General features: G+C 31.8%; 1 protein-coding gene across 3 annotated transcripts in view; it reads right to left on the minus strand.

Annotated features, from left to right (window-relative positions):
• LOC126781366 (serine/threonine-protein kinase 26) overlaps positions 1–21,536 on the minus strand; it is an 84,735-nt gene that overhangs the window by 46,834 nt on the left and 16,365 nt on the right. For 2 of the 3 annotated variants that reach the window (XM_050506321.1, XM_050506323.1), the window contains exon 2: positions 14,894–15,118. In XM_050506321.1, the coding sequence (XP_050362278.1) occupies positions 14,894–15,118 (225 nt within the window). The remainder of the gene's footprint in view (positions 1–14,893; positions 15,119–21,536) is intronic. The other variant, XM_050506322.1, reaches the window with a different exon arrangement.

The following is a 21,536-nucleotide window of genomic DNA, read 5'->3' on the forward strand; positions in this document are numbered from 1 at the left end:
ATACTCGATTATGATTGCAATTGATTACTGAGACGAGTGTTTGAATTTAACGTTTCACATGATAAAATAACTACGTGATAGTTAGATTTGGCAAAACGCATTGAATATGTAAATCTTAAGTTTGTTCATCTTGAACCCATTGGAAAGCCTCTAGAATATATTGGACAGAGCCTGCACACATCAAAAAGGAATTCTTTAATTTTAATTTATTGTGAACATACTGCTAAAAGAATAAAAATTTGCTCGTATCAAGATCTATTAATATTTGTGTATGTATTTCATCATGAAATACATTTCGTGTGACAATGAGAAGAAGATCACATTGCTCATAAGAATATTATAAAATACCCAAACAAAAATTCGTATTCCGAAATTATACTTTTCAATACTAAGAACGTCGTCAATACAGCGAACTAATACATGTAAAACTATATACTAATTTGAGTATACCACCAACGAGATCATCGGCCTCACAGCTTGAGTGACGCATGCGCTCCTCCTGCTCAACAACTAATTCACTGAATTTATAGCAGCTGCAAGGTCGCTTACGAAAAACGATCCGTTATATTACAAAAGCAATCAAGACCGTGTAAACAATCGCATAAATCATACGAATCAAACTACCAATACTGTATAAATGATAATATCTAAGTTTATTGGTTTGTAAAAAAGTTATTTTCTTTTATACGTTAATTATCTATAGCCATTGCAGTAACTATGAGTCAGAATGTGATTTAAATGTTTGAATTGAATGTATTAATAATAAATTTAAAAGAAAAACATTCCATGAGCAACTGAACAAAATAGAAGTAAAGAAACTTTTGTAATAAGACCTCACTGATACTTGAAAATAAATTGTTTTAAACGAAAAGTAATATATTCTACTACATATACAATTTTGTAAGATAATCCGTTAATAGGTTTAATCGAAAACAAGAAAAAAAAAACAAAGTGGGGTACTGATTAGAAAATTTGGTATGGTATTACTTAAATGATAAAAAATGTTAGCGATTATCGTTTATAAGATTTGAAATAGTTTATTATCGACAATGACGCATTCATAATTTGCAAAAACAAACGAAATGATAAAAGTGATCGCACAAAAATTTTCGAAAACAATAGATGTGGTATCGAAAAAGTCTATGCGATTGTGTTTTTGTTGCATACGTGTTTGAAGCTTTGCAATAATCCAATCATCGGGGTCCAGTTTCGCCGGCACATAACCTCTATTTACAGGTTAAGCCCGACCGGTCGAAGGCTCGTCGTTATCGAGTTAACGTTAATTTTCGCTTATAGCATTACTTCCAATTTAGTATGCAGCTCCATCGAGTAATTCAATTCGATGGAAAGTCAATAGAATTCATAATCGAATGCTGTCGTTATTGATGAATATTCTAGTTATTGAAAAGAGGCTTTATTATTATTTTTTTATAAATACATAATTTACTTTTTATAAAATTCTATAAATCGTTTTGTAAGCACTTCATCCCAATACTTACAATTTTTTTTTTCCCAAAGTCGAGTACCCAAGAAGGATTAAAGTTGTCGTGATTGTGTGTGATTTTTTATAAATACTGTATGTGGACTTTCAAGTGGTCAACATCGCCCATAGACATTGCCACTCTTATAAATATAAAGTAATACTTACAACGATAATGCGCCACCAACCTTGGAAACTAAGATGTTATGTCCCTGGTGCCTGTAGTAACACTGGCTCACTCACCCTTCATACCAGAACACAACAATACTAAGGTATAGCTGATTGGGGGTGAATATGTGATATGTGCCCGTTTGGGCACACCACAGGCAGGTTACCCAAACGGGCTTACACAAAACTTTACCACCAAGTTAAATTGTTCTGGTTAAAACAAAGTTACAAATATTTTATGTCGTTAGATTAATTGCATATTGTTATATTATAATAGCGTTTTCTAAGACGGTTGTTTTTACCTACTTTAGGTTCAACTAATGTGAAAACAAAGTCGTTAATAGAAAAGGTATGTATGATACGGACAAGTTGAATAAGGAATTAATCTGATATAATTACATTATATATATATTACATTCTGTAGATTTACAAGCTCGTCAAATTCCACAATCAAAGACCACAACGTTTAAGTTATTAAGGAAACCTCGCTACGCCCTTAATGAGATTAAGCACCGCACGACCCACGTGACCCAAGTTAAACCAACTTTGGACTGGCACCGTCTTTTACACTGTTCCACTCTGAGCAGCTTATCTTCATCCTTATTATATAGAGCAAAAAGCATGAAATGCAAATAAATACAATATTTCTGAGTACACTAAAAACTGGACATCGATTTGATGACTATGAGAATTTTTCCTTTATAGTTTTTGAATATGATTTTTAGTTACATGAAAAACATTCTCGAAGTTGCTTGATACTTTAAGCGCATCCATTTGGTAATAACCTAATTAAAAAGCTAAAAGCACTTAAAAGGATTCCACACAAACTATAAATATCCCCAAAATGTCTTTGTTACTATTAAATTTTCCACATATTGATTTCTCATTTTGTGACGTTGAGATGGAGCGAAATTTATTTTAAAAAAAATCCGATCCCCTTTATTGTCGGATCGTAACCGTACTATCTATGATATTTTTCACGATAACATGTTCCTCGTGTTCTCGAGAACAATCATCGTTTAAATATGCCCTGAGGTATGACAAGCGAAACGCGTGTATCAACTCGTGCGATCCGATGGCAGGCAAATGACCGTTCCTAAACTCTTGATAGCATCTCATTGCACTGACGTATCTTGCTAAACAGCAATAAACTAAAATATTACACAGCGAGGTGTAAAATAAAGATCCTAATATCACTAGATCTAAACACTACTTAGATATATGTATATATTAAATTGTCCTGTCATAATTCATAATGTTTTTGAGCATTGATTCATTTCCACAGAGCAATAACATTTATACTTATAATATTTTTTGTCTTGAGTACTGATTAATCAACGCAAAGCCAAAACGATTACTTTACTACTGAGTTTAGAAAGATGAAATTTGGAACATAGGTTTATTTTTATAACGTAAGCATCCGCTAAGGAAGGAAATTTCAACTGTAAGGGGAATCAAATGGGAGGTCTAACTTTGTGAGAATTTTACCCGTACGAAGTTGAGACTACTAGCTGTCCGCTAGTAAAATATATAAACATTTAAATCGTTCCTGGATTATTTTGGTTTATTTTATATGTTCCACATCCACATTTCATTGTCTTTGTTCGAGAATCCATAGACAATAAATTTGCCACATGTGATCTCTCAAGCAATTTCTCGTCTCGTTTATTCTTGCCACTGTACCGTGATCATTTATTGGCGTCGAGTCGGGTCGCATCAAAGGTTGTATCGTTGCAATGCAAGCTGTCCACATCACATACGTGTACATATGTATGTATGTATATATACACACCATAGCTAAGTAATTGTAATCTTGTTTATCTGCTCCGATGTCGTTATACATTTACGTCGCCTACTAAACAGCAATGGCCATTATTTCCTTCCAACAGTATCTTCAATATGTAACGCTTAACAATGAATTACATATCAATAAGAGCAAACATATAATATTTAATGCTGACGAACGACTGACGAGGAAGATAACGATATTGAACCGACTCTGGTTTTCCTAGTAAGGCCGTTCGTTGAGTGTGGCCGTTCATAAATATTATTTTTGTGGTATTAAGTTTCGAAATCATTTCAAAAATTCAATTAAGTTCATATGTGTATAGGCAGGGTTATTTATTTAACTTGTAAGAGTCCTCGACGAGCTCTTGACAACACTGCACGAGTGCTCAATTTTAGGGCCACGACCTTTAACAGCGTAGGTACTCGTTCAGTGCAAAACGCCCCGGAGGTCCTCACCAGCCCTCCTACATCGAGAATACTCAAACACAATTTACACGAAAGTTTTACTTTCTTTCAACCGTATTTTAAAATTAAATTCTTTCATGGTTCTCCGGACAAAAGAGAAAGTTTTGGGACGTATGTTCGGAATTCTTCAATATGAATTCAGCTTCAATATTTCTTTAACAAATACCAAAGTTTTACCGTGAAATTGTTCTTTGTATAAAGCCAAATAAAACTTTCATAATAAAAGTCCTGAACGATGAATCATTAATGAATAGTAGGTATTACAAGAGATAAGGAAAAGACCACTAAAACAGAAAACTATATACATTATTTAACACGATCCTACGCATATTTTAGTGAATATATTATAAGCGAGGTAGAATTTCGTATCGTTAGTAAGATCATCACAGAGCAATGCTAGGATTACGCAGCATCCTAAAGGCTTTTAGTCTAACTACGACTAAAGGCTTATGTCTTTATTAAGAATGCATGATTCAATTCCGTGAGATGACTTTGTAAATACGGTATTAAGAATACCATGTTTGAATTTCTTAACATCCTTTGTGTAACGGGAAACATCAGAATATAATATGTACAAATGAGTTTACATTACTATATAATATTAGAAAGTTTAATTATTGTTAACATGTGTTAACCAATCCAATATATTCAGTATATACATATTATGAAATTAAAACTCAGAAATGTTGATTAGACGATATAATCGGTATTCACTAAATGATTTAAAATTAGAATGACAAATCAATTAACGTTAATTACATGGAAAATCACCTTTATGATGAAATATCGACTTAATTTTCAAAGAGTGACTGATGGTTTTCATGTAATAACATTCCGCGGAGCTTCATTATAAAATAATTATCGTTTTAGTGTAGTGAAAACTGTTTACGTAGACGTACTGATGTGTTTATATTTATACATTAACTATAAGATATTTTCATTGTAACAAGTCTTTTGTTATAATTTTATAAAAGTTTGGGGTAAGACACAGTCATAGAAACTGTATTTGTTTTTCAAAAAAGAGTTACTTTCTAAGGGATGTAGTTACCAAAGTTGTAATATTGAAAATGGTATCATAATATAGACAACAATATTTTGTGTATAAACAATAATATTGTTTTTTTTTTAATAGACACAGTAACAAACTTTTTATAAACACGAGACGTAAATATAAACTTGTGACACCAACTTTCTGTAACCAAGACAATACATCCATTCTTGGGCAAGTTATTCGATTATATAATAATATCCCACTATTTATTTTAGGTTTGCCATTTCATTACAATACAAAAATGGTTAAATAGATATATATTAGTGCACAAGTGAGGGCAATCACAGATGCACTCTCTATTCCCTCATGCACATAGCTCGATTGATAGGAAATCTGACACAACCGAAAAACGATCAGGGGCACAATCAAAAGCTTTACGTGCTTTCCAAGGCACGGGATTGTAACATGGCCGACTAAATAACTCCTGGTTAATACCGTAGTAGTAGTGCTACTGAGAATTTCTTATTATACCATCCGAGAATTTAAGTTCAAGACCTCAAGATCTGTAGCTTCATAATAAGCCAATACAGCCCCGATACATGTTTTTACAAAATAATAATAATATTTAATATTCCTTTCAAAAAATTTTCCTTTCATACCCATGCCTCATTACCGAGGCTCAGTAAAATTTACAAGTGCTTCATACAATAATTTTACACAATACTGATTTGCCTATCAACGAAATCCTTGGCAACATATTTTATTAAGTGAAGAACGCGAAGTTATAATAAGCCTTGACGAACATAAAGGAACCAGACCACCTTCAGCTTTAACAGAACATATTCATTTCCATTATGAAAGTATTTTGAATTTTTACAATAAGTCGTCTCTTTTTCTAAGTAAAATTTAATATTCGTGAATACATTAATCTTTTCTGTTATAATAACAAAACAATTCGTAAATTTAGAATTTTAAAATTCTTTTCTTAAATATATAGACACTGATACGTTTTATACAACTTATATATATATAATAACAGCATTCTCTTAAATTGCGCTGAAAGCGTATAATCTATAATATTGGCGAATGAATTATATTAATGGGAATATCGCATTACGGACCACTCTTTAAATAAGACCGTATATTAGCCAACATTAGGGCCTTGTCTAAATAACGTTCACCGTCAAGCAACGAAATCGTCGCCGCTATGATTTGTTTAACCTACAAATCGATTCCAGTTCAATGGAACGCGATGTCATAATCATTCCTAAAGTAAATTAGAATTATTGAAATACGGAAAACCATTTAAGTTACGACTCTCGACAATTTCAATTAACTGAGTATTATTTGACTTTATATACATGTACACATAGACACGATAAAATTGATTGATTACGTTTTTTATTCCTTTATGAAGAAAATAATGTGTACTGTGCATATGATAAAATAATCCATAATATTAATAATAAAAAAAAAAAACATTTTAATAACAAGGTTTTATTTAATATATGAACAAAAACGACTTGTCAACAAACATCCATTCATAACAGGTGGAGATACATAAAAGCTTGTAAAAATCATATTAAAAGTAAACCATGCAAAGGCGACTTTATTTTTTACAGCTAACCTCTACCAGGCCAACACCATTCAGAACGCTATCAAATATATTGGTTGACGCTTCTAACAAATGTATTTATAGCTGTAGATCTTCAAACCAATATAGTAATATACCAATATAACAGTAAACGGAAATTATAAACTTATTATTAAGGAAAATGAATACAAACAGTAACAGCCTGTTAATGTCCCACTGCTGGGCTAAGGCCTCCTCTCCCTTTTGAGGAGAAGGTCTCTAGCTTATTCCACCACACTGCTCCAATGCGGGTTGGTAGAATACACATGTGGCAGGATTTCAATGAAATTAGACACATGCAGGTTTCCTCACGATGTTTTCCTTCACCGTCAAGCACGAGATGAATTATAAACACAAATTAAGCACATGAAAATTCAGTGGTGCTTGCCCGGGTTTGAACCCACGATCATCGGTAAGATTCACGCGTTCGAACCACTGGGCCATTTCGGCTTTTTTGAATACAAACATTAACACCTAATAATTATACACATAAACGCTAAAACATATATTAATTAAATTTTATAATAAACAACATACAATTTAAGCAGTATCTGCGCGACCGAGATTCGCTCAGTTCTTATAATAATAAGAAGAAGATTTTAATATATTTATGTTAAATCAACCATCTAAGCACCTAATTTTGTTATAATTTAAATTAAATTTCCCCTCTAATTTACCCTATCAATCGTTTTAGTTATTACCATTTACATACACATATTGCACTTATTTACATTCGAAGATTATTCGTGTATAGAATCTTTTTATATCATATTTTTATATTCAGTTTTTACTCTATCTCGATATTATCGAGAATGTGAACGCACATATAAAACAAATACAATTCTATGACCTCGATTCTTAGTGCAAGATAAAAAAGAGTGCTTATATTTAAAAATAATAAAAAGAAATAAACGAATTTGTTAATATTTGTGTCTGAAAAACGCCTTTACGAAAATCTACTACAAACTATTCTTACTTAACTATTGATAAATTACATAAAAGAACTCTCTTAATAATTAAATATATGAAAATAATTAAATTAATAAAATATCGAAATATTTCGTGTCTTAAAAGGCAAACGAGAGAAAAGGGCAAATGAAAATCAAACCGTACCACTTAATTAGACTTAAGATATCTAGTCCCAACAGTTTATAAACAATTTAAAGATAAACTTTCAAAAGTCCGAGCCAATCCCTTTAATAACAGTTAAGAAACAATTACGAGGATTGTGTTGAAATTAAAACTTTCTCATAATCGTGTTCGGGTCGTCGCGTTCAATGCTGCCAATAAAGCAAATTGCGAACTTTCTTGACCTTCCAAGTTAGCCAGCCAGGGTACCCCCCTCCCACCATTCAACCCCGCGGGTCCGCATTGCAGGCAAACTAAAGGACGTTTCAAATAAGAACCGAACTACGAGATCCGTCATCTGAGTGCCGTTGAAAACCCTTTGATAATATTACTCATAGATTTAACATTCATGTGTCTTTCTTTGTTGTGTCGATGACCTCCGTTTAAACGGACGGCCTTTATTAGTAATATCGGCGTAACAGCGAAAAGTAATTTATGTACGCTATCCCTACAAAACGTTCATTGGAGACAATTGGTTATTTTGTGCCAGGGCTTTGGCCGTGGAGCTACCATTGTTCAGAAGTCTTTTCACAAGTTTAGAGGGACCTTGACACTAGATGGTATAAAGGGCGGTTCAAGGTTGGATATGTAACGTTTACGGCCTACAATCTCGTGAACTTTATTGTTTTTATACGACTGAAACCATTTATATCGTTCCTTCGTTAAAATAATACGTTCGTTAAAGTAATATCATATACAAAGGCCTTTATGTAACGTTACATTTTGAACATTACTTAAGTTATTAGGTGCTTTTCAAAATTCTTTGTTTACAGAAAATACATGTATTTGCTAGCAAAATATCTTTTTTTTTTATTTTTTTATAGAATAGGAAGGCGGACGAGCATATGGGCCACCTGATGGTAAGTGGTCACCAACGCTCTTAGACATTGGCATTGTAAGAAATGTCAACCATCGCTTACATATCCAATGCGCCACCAACCTTGGGAACTAAGATTTTATGTCCCTTGTGCCTGTAATTACACTGGCTCACTCACCCTTCAAACCGGAACACAACAATATCAAGTATTGCTGTTTTGCGGTAGAATATCTGATGAGTGGGTGGTACCTACCCAGACGAGCTTGCACAAAGCCCTACCACCAGTATAAATCTGCTCAATATGTATCATTTGTAAAGAAAAATACCTCTTATTTCACATGACGTAATTTCCTTTGAAGTTCCATGGAAGAATATTTATGAGCGGAATGGAGAAATAAATTCGCTAGCAATTTTCGGAAATGAACCGTATAATGAATACGTTTGTTTACATAAAAAGTTCGTATGTGAACCCGTACACCCGTTTACGCGTTTAGTCGAAAATTAACTACAATATATGTAACAAAATACATTTTTCTGAGACCGTATATGTAAGTTTCATCTTTCGAATCTATACTAGTAAAGTCGTTTGTCCTGACTGTAAGCATTCGGTATGAAAGAATTTTTACAAATTTCAACATTAATGTAACTTTGTATGTTTTTTTTCCCGTTATAAGTTGGAACGGACAGCTTAATTATATATATAATAATAATTTGAGATGTCAATAAAAAATAGTGAAAATTTATGTGATACCAAGTTATAATTATTAAATAATTTGTATATAATAAAAGCATTTAAATTCAATGATAAATATGTAAAATGGTATTATAGCGTATTCACATTGTTAGAAATTTCATTCATAACTATAATTTCATTTACCTCATTCGCCTACCCACATACCTCGAGTCTTTCCTTAAAGAGGCTAAAAACCCGATGAATCAGCGAAGACCTTCACCTCGGACGTTTCTATATCCGCATCCACATCTTACATGTTTATATGTTTTTATATATTACGCATGCGTTGAAATATCTATTGTGAATATTGCACCGGATCGGATTTGGTTCAGGTTAAGCGAAATTTCAATATGAAACGAGTATATAATATATTCAATCTCAACCACAGCTATCGCAAGGACTTATTTATTTGGGTCTCCAACACTTGTACATACACATGCTTTACATTCTATTAAACGAAATATGTAATACCAATTATAAGAGAAAACGCCAGTCCAACTACAATAACATTGTTTAAAATTTTGCATTAAAGTAATTTAACAATAAGTATAAGTAACTGAACATGACATTTTTTTAAATATGTAGAGACGTCTATAAGTTCAAAAATAGTTTTTTTTGAGTTCAGCAGCTTCTAATGTAAACGTTATAATAGTTGAAACTTTAAAAACAAATAGGCTCTTTGCTATTTTGTATTAAATACTAGGAATTATTCCTATGAATTGGATGAATTCACAAAACTATCAACAGTTATATAATAACATTTATTCAATGACGATTTAATTTTATCTTTACGAATAAAGAACATATTTAATCACATAAAAATATTATTTGGAATCCGTATTTATAATATATATGTATAAACACATTGTTATAAAACATAATGATGAATTAGGAACAGACACGTAACCTCTTCATTATTGATATAAAAGATATCTGAAGTGGAGTTCATATACTCTACAAGCAGAAAGTTTTTTCAGCAAGTCACAATTAAGATTAAAATTTAAAACAATAATGAGAATTTGTTTTATCTTTTAATTTCTAATCTCACTAAATCACTTTCGTTAATCTAATAAACTCATCATTTAAATTAATTTAACGCGATGACGTAAATAGAAAACAATGCTCGAGGCTTACGTAAGTGAATCCCTATCATTAAAAAAATATTATAGGCCTGTTAGCCTTAATTAAGCCTTGGTCAGACAGCGGACGGGGCGGGACGGCGACGAGACGCTGGCGTGACGGCATACGGATACTAATCTGAATGCTCATAGAACACAATCGTCGTCACACAAATGTATTTTATATGAACTTGCACAACTGCTCACGCCCCGTCGCCGTCCCGTCCCGTCCCGCCCCTTTGCAGTCCGTCCCGCCCGCTATCTGACCATACCATTAGCGTAGTGTTAACGTAAAAGCCTCTCCCAGTAACGCACTACGACATTCGAATTCATTCAGTGCGATGACGTCAATACGAAAAATATTCTGTATATCACGTAGCATATAATAAATAAGACTATTTCGTATATAGTTGAAGTAGACTCATTAACATAATACAATGTCTAAGCAAGTCTGAGCGTGTTTATTGAATAATTTTGAATCATTTGCATACACTATTGATGTATATTTATCGTAACGTTAAATCTTATGTTGACTATAATAATTATTAAAATTAGTCTAAAAAGTCAATTAATTTTCCAAGTAACATATTTCATTCTATTCTTTTAAGCTCAAGAAAACTACTAATTTATAATTAAATTTCAAAGATGCAGTAAATCTCGTTATAATATAAATTATTACAACATTGAATACAGAATTTTTTTACCGACATATATTTATTGAAGAAATATTTTAGTTTTTTTAGACAGTAGAAACTCATCAAGCGTCAACAATACACGGAGCATTCAAACGGCACGAAAGCAACATTAGTGCACTTTCACCAACAACAAATAACGATTAGCAAGACATTAAACGTAGCGTAATTAATGTTTTAACACCTGAATATTTAGCATTCAAATAGATACCGTTTGAAACATTGAACAAATGTTTGCTCCAATATTTGACGCCACAACTTACATCAATCGAATAACATAACCGTAACAACGATGTAATTCGTAAATTACGTTATTTACTTTCTCTAGAAACTCTAAGATTCACAAGTAATATCGCTCAAGAGCGTTATTAAATATTATCTGAAGACTGCTATTCTCATCTGGGAAAAGATGTTAAAATATATAATAGTAAAATATGCTATCGATATGCATTTGTATCAAAAATAATGCATTACAACAGCGTAATTGGACAAACTCCACACCTAGAAGATAAGGGGAAGTTGTTATCTAGCGGTGGTAAATTTACGGACTCGTTTTTTTTTTATAATTAAAGAGTGATATGGCTGCTCTAGGCTGGGATTTGAACCTTGAGTATTAAACAAATATCTGACAAATTTTACTTTGGCATGACGAAAATGTTTCAAGGACGAGTCGGAACAATTTCACGCTACAAATACATTGTCATGGTCACCGTGTTTGAATGTCGCCATTTATAGCGTGTCAAACATCATTAACTAAGTAATATATGCTTTTATGTAAGTTATGCTTAACTTCTATATACTTACTATTTATTTACTTATAATTATTATTTATTTATAATGACATTTATGTTTTGAAGGATTTCATTGAAATCATTGTTTTCTATCTTATTGTATATGACAGATTCGTTGAATAGAATGTTTGTTGGTGTATGTTTGTTGACACCTTCACGTACCATATTATGTAAAAAAACAATTTTTCAAAATTTTGGGAAACAGCCTATCTACTTAAATTCCAACTCCAAAAGTAGAAAATAACATGAATATTAATTATTTTCAACATAATTTTCGATTAATTTACATTCGAAATTCTAAAATCGTGTTAAGAATAGTCAACTGTCAAAATTAATAATTAAAACTATGGATTTTAATTTAAGTTTTGTAAATCGTACAAACTGAATGGCACACGGAGAGCGACATTGGACGTCAAGTCTATTCATTAATTGAGAGAGAACTTCCCTCTTACATCCCGAACTAGTAATAACAACGTTCGAGGTTGGAGGTGTTCGGATGTTTGTTTAACTCGACGTCTAACGTATCATAGTTGCATCAAATGTTGCTATAAATATTTTTTTAAATATATATAAATTTTATTTTATTGCAGAAATTATCATTTTAAATTAAATACGTTTTATTATTCAGCATTCAAATTTTTCGTTCGTTTATACATAATAATGCAATTTCAATAACAATATGAAATATCATGGTCATATATTTTTTAATTTAATTTATCCTCCATTTTATATTTTAACCTGAGTAACACTACTAAATTTGCATAAAGACACACGTATCGCAATTTTGACTACGAAGTCGTTTATATTGCATCGTATTTTGCAAGGCACGCATAATAACGGCATTCGAAAGTGTGTCAAGATTGCAATAGAAACATGTATTCCAAAGCTATTCAAAGCGAGAAATGCAACGTATCGAAAGTATTATATCGTAATGCCTGAGATCTTCCTCATAAGTAATTGAATATTTCCACTGCACTTCCACTTCCAAATTTTGCGATCCCAATGAGATCAGATGCGAAAATCGACGTTTTACCTTATAACAATTGTATATTCCAAAATAAAAACTGATTCCGTCATCTGTTTGACTTTACAGATTGTATTATAAGTAATAAATTAAGATAAAAAAATGAACCACGGGTTTTAGATCTATGACAATCAATAAGTAAGTGTAACGCTTTGTATATTGAATAAAGATTTTTGACTTTGACTTTTGACTTTGAAAGTAAACAAAGGATAAATTAAATAGAACCGGACGGTAACTGAGTCGGTAATAAAAATGCAAATATCGATCATAAAATTCATCCTGGAGCAGACGTTATTGTCGGCGCTGGCGAAATGCCACCCTTCTCATTCGCTTTCAAAGGGATCACATGATATACACCCGGACTGCACATCATTCATCTTGTATAATCAGTTTTCGACAAAACACGATGACTAGCTATTCATATGAGGAGTTTGATAAAACAATAACTTGCAGGAATTTTCCGAATGGGAATTAATTGCTCGTAATTTTTATATTTCTATGTAAAGATATGTATAAAACTATATAAAGCCTACATTAATCTAAAACGTAACAAGTCATACAAATTTGTGTATAAAAAAAACGTTTAAATAAAACATATACTTAGCATATAAAACTACCTAATAACTGTGCGACCGAGATTCCCTCGGCTCGAATAATTAGTTTGTGAAAAATTGCGTTTTTTTTGAAAGAAATCTATATAGAGAGCAAACTTAAAAGACAAAACCTTATGTAAAATACAAAATTTGAGCCGTTATCGAAAAACGAAATAATTATTTATACAATAATTGCTCATTTAATTACTTTTATAATCTTATTGCTCTCAATGTTTTCCGATAAGATCATGGGAAGAGCATCGGAATTATTTTTGACACCTAACGATAGTTTGATACGTAATAGGATAGGTATAACATCCTTGACTATGAGAACAAAGCAGCGAGCAAAAGGTTAACGTAAATAATACAACTTTCTCGCGAGTAAACGTTTTACGCAACAATCAAGCAGCTATTGTTTCGAAGCGATTCACGAAATCGCCCACATATAATCACGCCTTTCAGTACGCTAGGTAAGAATGGCAATGAGCCGATGATTAATAGCCTGTGTCATCTCAATCTCCCGTTATATATTTACGAAATCTGGACTAAATCTATCAAGCAAATTATAATTTTTAAATATAGGTTACGACAAAATTATAAAAAATCATCGATATTTTTTTTAAATTAATATTTACAATTACTTGAATAATAAAGTCTATTTATATATATTAACTACTATATAAAAGTTATTGTGTAAGTAAATTAGAAACTCTGCTCTTGAAAGCTCTAATATAATACAAGTGCTTTAAGTGACAAATTTGAATATGAGAATGAAATCGCAAAAGTTTAAAAACACTAGACAATATAGATTGTTATATATATTACATACGTATTGAAATCGTACATTTTGTAAAAACTTTAAAATATAACAAAATCGACGCGAGAAACCAGTAATCTTAAGAGAACCCGATTATAACCGACAATATTATTTTGATTAAATATTTAATGTACATCATATTACAAAAGATACAAATTCAATATTGCAAAATTGAATATAATAACTATTCGTAATTTTTATTGTGGTGACGATTTCTGATAAACACCTGAGCACGAAAGAAAAACACAAATAACACAATTCTATGCGTATTTTAGGTCAGTGCAAAATAACAATTGAAGAAGTAATTGCAATTAAAAACGAATTAAAATCAATTAATATATAGTTATTACGTAATATAAATTAATTAAATTTAAAAATCGAACCAGTATGGATATCCTATGTAATTACGGACGATTTAAACCTTCATATAAGAATCATATGCTGATAATAAAGATAGATAAATAGATACAAGTTACGAAACGTCCACAGCTCCGTACATACGTGGTTTCCTCATTTTTTTAATTTCACAAATTATAACGTAATCATAAACGGCCTTGTACGTATAATGAGAAAATTATATACGTCGTATTAAAGACGTTTGTTTGGTATGTCGGCCGTGATATAATTATTCATTTACTTTCTAAAAAAATCTTACCTTCAAGTATGATCCATAATATTTAGTGACGTACGGGCTATCGCACTGTGACAGCACCATGATCTCCTGCTGTATATCTTCGATTTCATCTTCGGCTTCTTCGAGGTCAATTATTTTTATAGCAACGACCTGTTGCGTTCTATTGTCGACACCTTTAAAGACCTCACCGAATGAACCCTTACCGATCTTCTCTTGTTTCGTGAAGATCAGCTCGGGGTCGACCTTCTGAAACAAAGAAACAACGTTTTAATAATAATAATCAATCAATGATATCTCTTGAACAATGAGAGAAAAGGACAGTTCTAAATAATATCAATGCAATTTATTTTCACACGTAAAGTCATATAACGAAAATTAAAATGATCTTTTCTTAATAATTTTTTATATAAATATGAAATATATTGTAAACCCGAATGAATATTAAGGGATATAAGATACTTTATTACCAATACGCTTATTTTTAATATTTGAGAGCAAATATTAAAATTTCAATTTATTTTTATTTTATATGCAATTAATATTTAATTTTATTCAATAAAGAATCGATAAGGTTTTCAATAATTTCAGTGAGTAGTACGTAAGCGATAAAAATAGCGTCGGTAACAACAGAAGGCGTAATTACAATATATAACTTTAATAGTTTAATGGCGTCAATTTAAAACATAATAAATTAATTTTTATTATTTAGTATCATCTATTCATAACAAAGATTTAAAAAAAAGTGTTTCATTCCTTTGAAGTGACACAATACAAATATTTTATCAGCTATTATAATGATAAGATGTTCACTGAACATGAGATTACAAGAAACTAAATTCTTCAAACGAAGGAATTTCGATAGAGGTGGATTAGTGACATTTTATTAAAAAAAATATATCAATAGATAGATAGATAGATTTAGATATATATGGTTATAACCGAGGCCAAAAATATTTAAAGAACCGAGTTCCTGTCATTAATATGTAATAAATTACGGATTAAGATTAAAAAAACAGAGCAATTTTATCATCGATTTATCATATATTATTATATACAAACTTCCAATGATATTAACATACCTGGAACTATCACATATATATTTAAAGATAATATTAAATCTATTTGCGCATTATTTAGGATTAATCTACACTTCGATACTTACTTACGTTTTAGTATAATTGAATTTAATTGTTATAAGAAAATGAACAGACGACGCATATGGTTGCGCAGTAAACAAAATACCGCAACATTTGCGATGTTAAGCTGAAGCCAGCAAACGAGTCAAGACCTCTTGGCATTTGGCTGACATTGCCGAGGAGTCAAGGCTCGCGGAGCCGGCCGCTACGTGACGCCTTTACAAAACATACGACCACGGTGTGAAAAATCGATTGTTATTCAAATTTTAAGTCACTCTGTCCTAAATTGTTTTGAACTTATTCATATATGCGACAGGTACACTGTTTGAATTCCTTTCGAATGAGGAAACCGTACGTTGCTACGCCGAAACATCGTTAAGTTTATGACACAGTACAATCTACAAACAATTATTTTTTTATCTAACTTACCTGATCATGTTTAGACTAAAACACTTTATATTCTTGCGATTAATTTTCTAAAAGTAGATATAAGTAAACATAATTTCGCTTTTAATGAACAGATTATATCTACCACCGAAAGAGGCGATCTATGTATGTATATTTCGAAACGAATTTATCGGTTACATTTTGAAACTAGAGCATGATAATAACGTGGAAAAATAAAAAGGCAATCATAGTTATTGCACGTGGATCATTTTATATGGTTTAGTCGCGGGACATTGGAGGAGACGTGACCAGATTAAATGAGGACGGGGCTTACGGCATATTGAGACCTAAATCCCCGACATTTTCCATCTTCCACATTTTTTGAAAGGCATAATATATTATATACATGTTCCAATGCAGGTTATGTCTATTTTTTTCATTTTCGTATGACAGTACACAATCATGTAAATATGTGTTATACACATACAGCAATAGACGCAAGTATGGTTGTAGGGCTTTGATGATTTAAATATGTTTAAATAAAAGTATCTCAACAAATATTATTTATACCTATGAAAAACATAATCGTCATAACATACGGATATATTTAGAGAAGTGCTGTATAAGATATAAATTATATTGTATAAAGTACGTACGAGTTTTTAAAAATAAATCACATGAGGTTAAATTTTACAAGTATTAAGGTAATGTATTAATTTTGGTCCTTACTTATGAAATTAGCGTTTTGTCGTACTGACCACTTTGATCTGAAATATCTCCTCTTTGGTTAAGAATTCCAAATTCAAATTTATAAATTCATTTAGCTGGTACATTTGAGTTTTGAGAACGGTCATTCATTTGTTTTTTCCTCATTATTTTTTTCTTTGGCGTCGCTTATTGGAACACACACAATGGAAAACATGAAATATCGGTATATTTACGAGTACGAGTTCTACCGTGGCACCAGTGCTGCAGAAACAGCTCGAAGGATTAATGACGTGTACGGCGCTGGTGTCGCAAAAAAAGTACGGTACGTTTTTGGTTTCAACGTTTTCGTCCTAGAAGTTTGGACCTTCAGAACCAACCCCGTGGACGGCCGGAGACCAAAGTGGAAAATGAAGAATTAAAGGCTATTTTGGAAGCGGATCCATCACAAAGCACTTTAGAGATAGCTGCAGGCTTCGGGGTAAGTGATAAAACTGTATTAATCCACTTGAAGCAAATCGGGAAAGTAAAAAAACTTAAACGATGGGTACCTCATGAATTGAGTGAATCGAACTTGCAAACACGCGTCGACTGCTGTGTTACTTTGCTCAACCGGCACAATAATGAAGGGATTAAACCATGAAGGAAGAACTAGCTGCTAAACAACCGAGATTGGTCAATCGCTCTAGGCCACTGCTGTTTCACGACACCGCAAGAACACACGCTGCACAACAAACAAACACTAAGTTAGATGAGCTACAATTGGAATGTCTGCGACATCCACCGTACTCCCCGGACCTTGCTCCAATAAAGTAAAAAGTAAAGTAACAGCCTGTAAATGTCCCACTGCTGGGCTAAGGCCTCCTCTCCCTATTTGAGGAGAAGGTTTGGAGCTTATTCCACCACGCTGCTCCAATGCGGGTTGGTGGAATACACATATGGCAGAATTTCGATGAAATTAGACACATGCAGGTTTCCTCACGATGTTTTCCTTCACCGAAAAGCACGAGATGAATTATAAACAGAAATTAAGCACATGAAAATTCAGAGGTGCTTGCCCGGGTTTGAACCCACGTTCATCGGTTAAGATTCACACGTTCTTACCACTGGGCCATCTCGACTTAGATTACCAATTTTTTTTTTGCTCCAATAGATTACCAATTTTTCCGGAATTGGGACAACTTCTTACAAGGTAAAAAATTCAACTTCGATGCGACAGTCCAAATCGCCTTCAAAGAATTTATTGATTATCACGCCCATAGTTTTTTTAGTAAAGGGATCAATGAACTACCTATGAGATGGCAAAAGTGCATAGATAACAACGGTGCATACTTTGATTAATTAAGTATATTTTACAAAATAAAAATTGACTTTATATTCCTCCCGTACAAAACGCCAATTTCATATGTAAGGACCTAATATTTAAAATATTTTATCTCGCCATTTATTACTACATATAGAATGTTCTGATTCACTCAACGCATAATAAGCTGGGACACGTAATGTCATAATTTCCTCTTTAAATTCGACCCGTAAAAGGCCCTAAGGGGTGCTAAAATGAAACTCATCTCGGAACAAAAACGTTTATTGAGTTTGGTTTTAAAAAATAAAGCAGAGTATTTTACAGGCCTCAAAAAAGTTAATAGAAGCGGATTCTATCCCATCTTTGTTGAGACGCTGTTTCGATTTTAATTAAAAAATCGTAGCTGGGAACAGCGGAATCGGATAACGGCGAGCGATATTAAAGCTTCCTTTGTAAACGTTAACGAATTTTTTTAACCACACACATACACAAAGAAAGTTTTTATTCTCTTATATAATTAGAACTTTGATTGTGACCTGTTGTCACTCCGTAAATTAGCGTCAGTTGTTTTAAGAAGAAAATTAATGATTCGAGATTATAGATTTACAACTGCAATTTATATAAGATTTTTTTTAACGACTAGAATGCTAAGAGAAATAATTGTTTATTATTATATATATAAGATAATGATTATAGCAGTATTTATAATTTGTAAATATAATATAGAGATCAAATCAAACCGTATTTTTATAAAAATACATATAAAAAATATATATAGTTCTACTGACATGTTGAATAAACTCAGGTTAGCTAATTTGCCTAAATATTGAACGCCATTGGTCGCATATTGCGTCAACGGCTGCTATGACCATTCAGATGAAAGTTAAATTAGTTAATCAGACATTAATCAGCGATTCAGAAAATGAAGATTAATTATATAAATATATTAGCAGTAAAGATTAAACAGTATATTCAATTGTCATAATAACTTTTTAAATTAAATTGCAAATCACGTGAGATTCTTCCATCATTACTATTTCTCAAATAAAGGCAAACCTTTTAAGTAGATAACTTTACGCAACAAATTAAAAGCATAATTAATAAATGCAATATATAAAATATTAATTAATTCATATTATATAATAATTATCGCATTAAATATCGCTTATATATAATATAAAAAAAATGCTTCTAATATGCTTTCTGACCACAAGTAAAACTTAAACAATAATTCAATCGTTATATTTTATACACAATATATAATTATTTTGTAAAAATATTCTAATTAAATATACACATTACACTTTACGCTGTGACTTTATAAATAAACTACTTGTAGTTACTACAGGTCAACAAAAAACATAAACATCGGAACGGATCAGATTGATTTTTCATAACAATAATGTCAGTTGTTTTATTTTGTTACCGCAGTAGTAGATATTGTTTAACCTTTTTGTAACCAAACAGAAATGTTAATCAAAATCTCTTGATAATTGGAAAAAAAACCTTTAAATTGTATTAAACTTATTTCGAAGTAACTATTAGAAAAACTTTTGAGTTGCCGTTTTAAGGTAAGTTTCTGCAAAGCTGTCACTTTACATGATGTGAGTGTGTTACAGATTAAACAAAATGCAGGAATAGAATGAGTTACTTCCCCTCGGGCTTCAGTATGTCATTTTTTTTAATATTTATTTCATTCTCACAAATTTTAAAACTAAATCCAAATTAATTTAAGCCTTTATAGTTACAATGAATTTTAAAAAAGATTAGCTATCCTTTTTTTTTATTGCACGAGAGAACGAGATAGCCATATATCAGTACTGTTAAGTTATTTCAGAGATCGAGACGAAAAGAAACAACGTTTTTTTTACATGTAAAGAACAACTTTCAAAGTCGAAGATTTTTCGTCTTGTAATCACACTAATTAAAATTTATTTTATTGATTATTTGCTTGTTGATCATTACAGTACGTATTCTTGTACATAATCTTATCTTTCCGAACGAAAGACGTCAATGATAAAACAAAACGTCCTTTTTGAAGTACCTCTTAATTGACTAATTTACTTTATTAATTTACTCTTTTAACTATATAATAACACAATTTTGCGTGTCAAAATTAAACACTACAGTTATAAATATACATATACGTTTATAGACGCGATTGTCTATTACTCATCGAAGTACGCGCACTGTGAAAAGAAAGCCTACGCTATTTACCTTTAAAGTAAAACTAGTGTCATCAAAAAAGCCGAGATGGCCCAGTGGTAAGAACGCGTGAATCTTAACCGATGATCGTGGGTTCAAACCCGGGCAAGCACCACTGAATTTTCATTTGCTTAATTTGTGATTATAATTCATCTCGTGCTTTACGGTGAAGGAAAACATCGTGAGGAAACCTGCATGTGTCTAATTTCACTGAAGTTCTGCCACATGTGAATTCTACCAACCCGCATTGGAGCAGCGTGGTGGAATAAGCTCCAAACCTTCTCCTCAAAAAGAGGAGAGGAGGCCTTTAGCCCAGCAGTGGGACATTCACAGGCTGTTACGGTTACGGTTACGGTAGTATCATCGTAAAAAGCGAAGAGAACATTATTCGAAACAGTTTTTAAGGTATACAACGAAGACACATATTAACATTCTAACTGTTTTCCTCCAAATAATAATATTTAACGATTAGTTTAAGACAATGGAGTATTGTGATTAACACGGAACGTCAGCCGGTACCGAAGTATCGAACTCAACGATTATGTACACTTTGTTAAAGTTCAAACTCTCGATAAAATTAAATGCGGTTTCAAAGTTGCTTTGATGTTTATATAAATAGAGCTGATCTTGATTAGCTACTAGAGCGAGCTGACATTATGTTCGTAACACATTTATATAATAATAATAGGTTAACGTGCGATTTCGTCCGCATTTGATGAAACCTGTGTTTGGTATCTGTTGCGTCGAAGATCAAGTTTATATGCCATATACAAAATTTGTTTAGCTAAAGTTTATTCTGACAATTTTGACATAGCCAAATTTGTATTTTATTACATAATTAAATAACCTATATCCTACTTAAACCCATCATAAACTTTAGTGAAATGACGGTGTGGAAGTCACATATGTATTCGTATTTTACTATGAA

The sequence above is a fragment of the Nymphalis io genome, chromosome 3 (assembly GCF_905147045.1).
Source record: "Nymphalis io chromosome 3, ilAglIoxx1.1, whole genome shotgun sequence".
In the NCBI taxonomy this organism is placed as follows: Eukaryota; Metazoa; Arthropoda; class Insecta; order Lepidoptera; family Nymphalidae; genus Nymphalis; species Nymphalis io.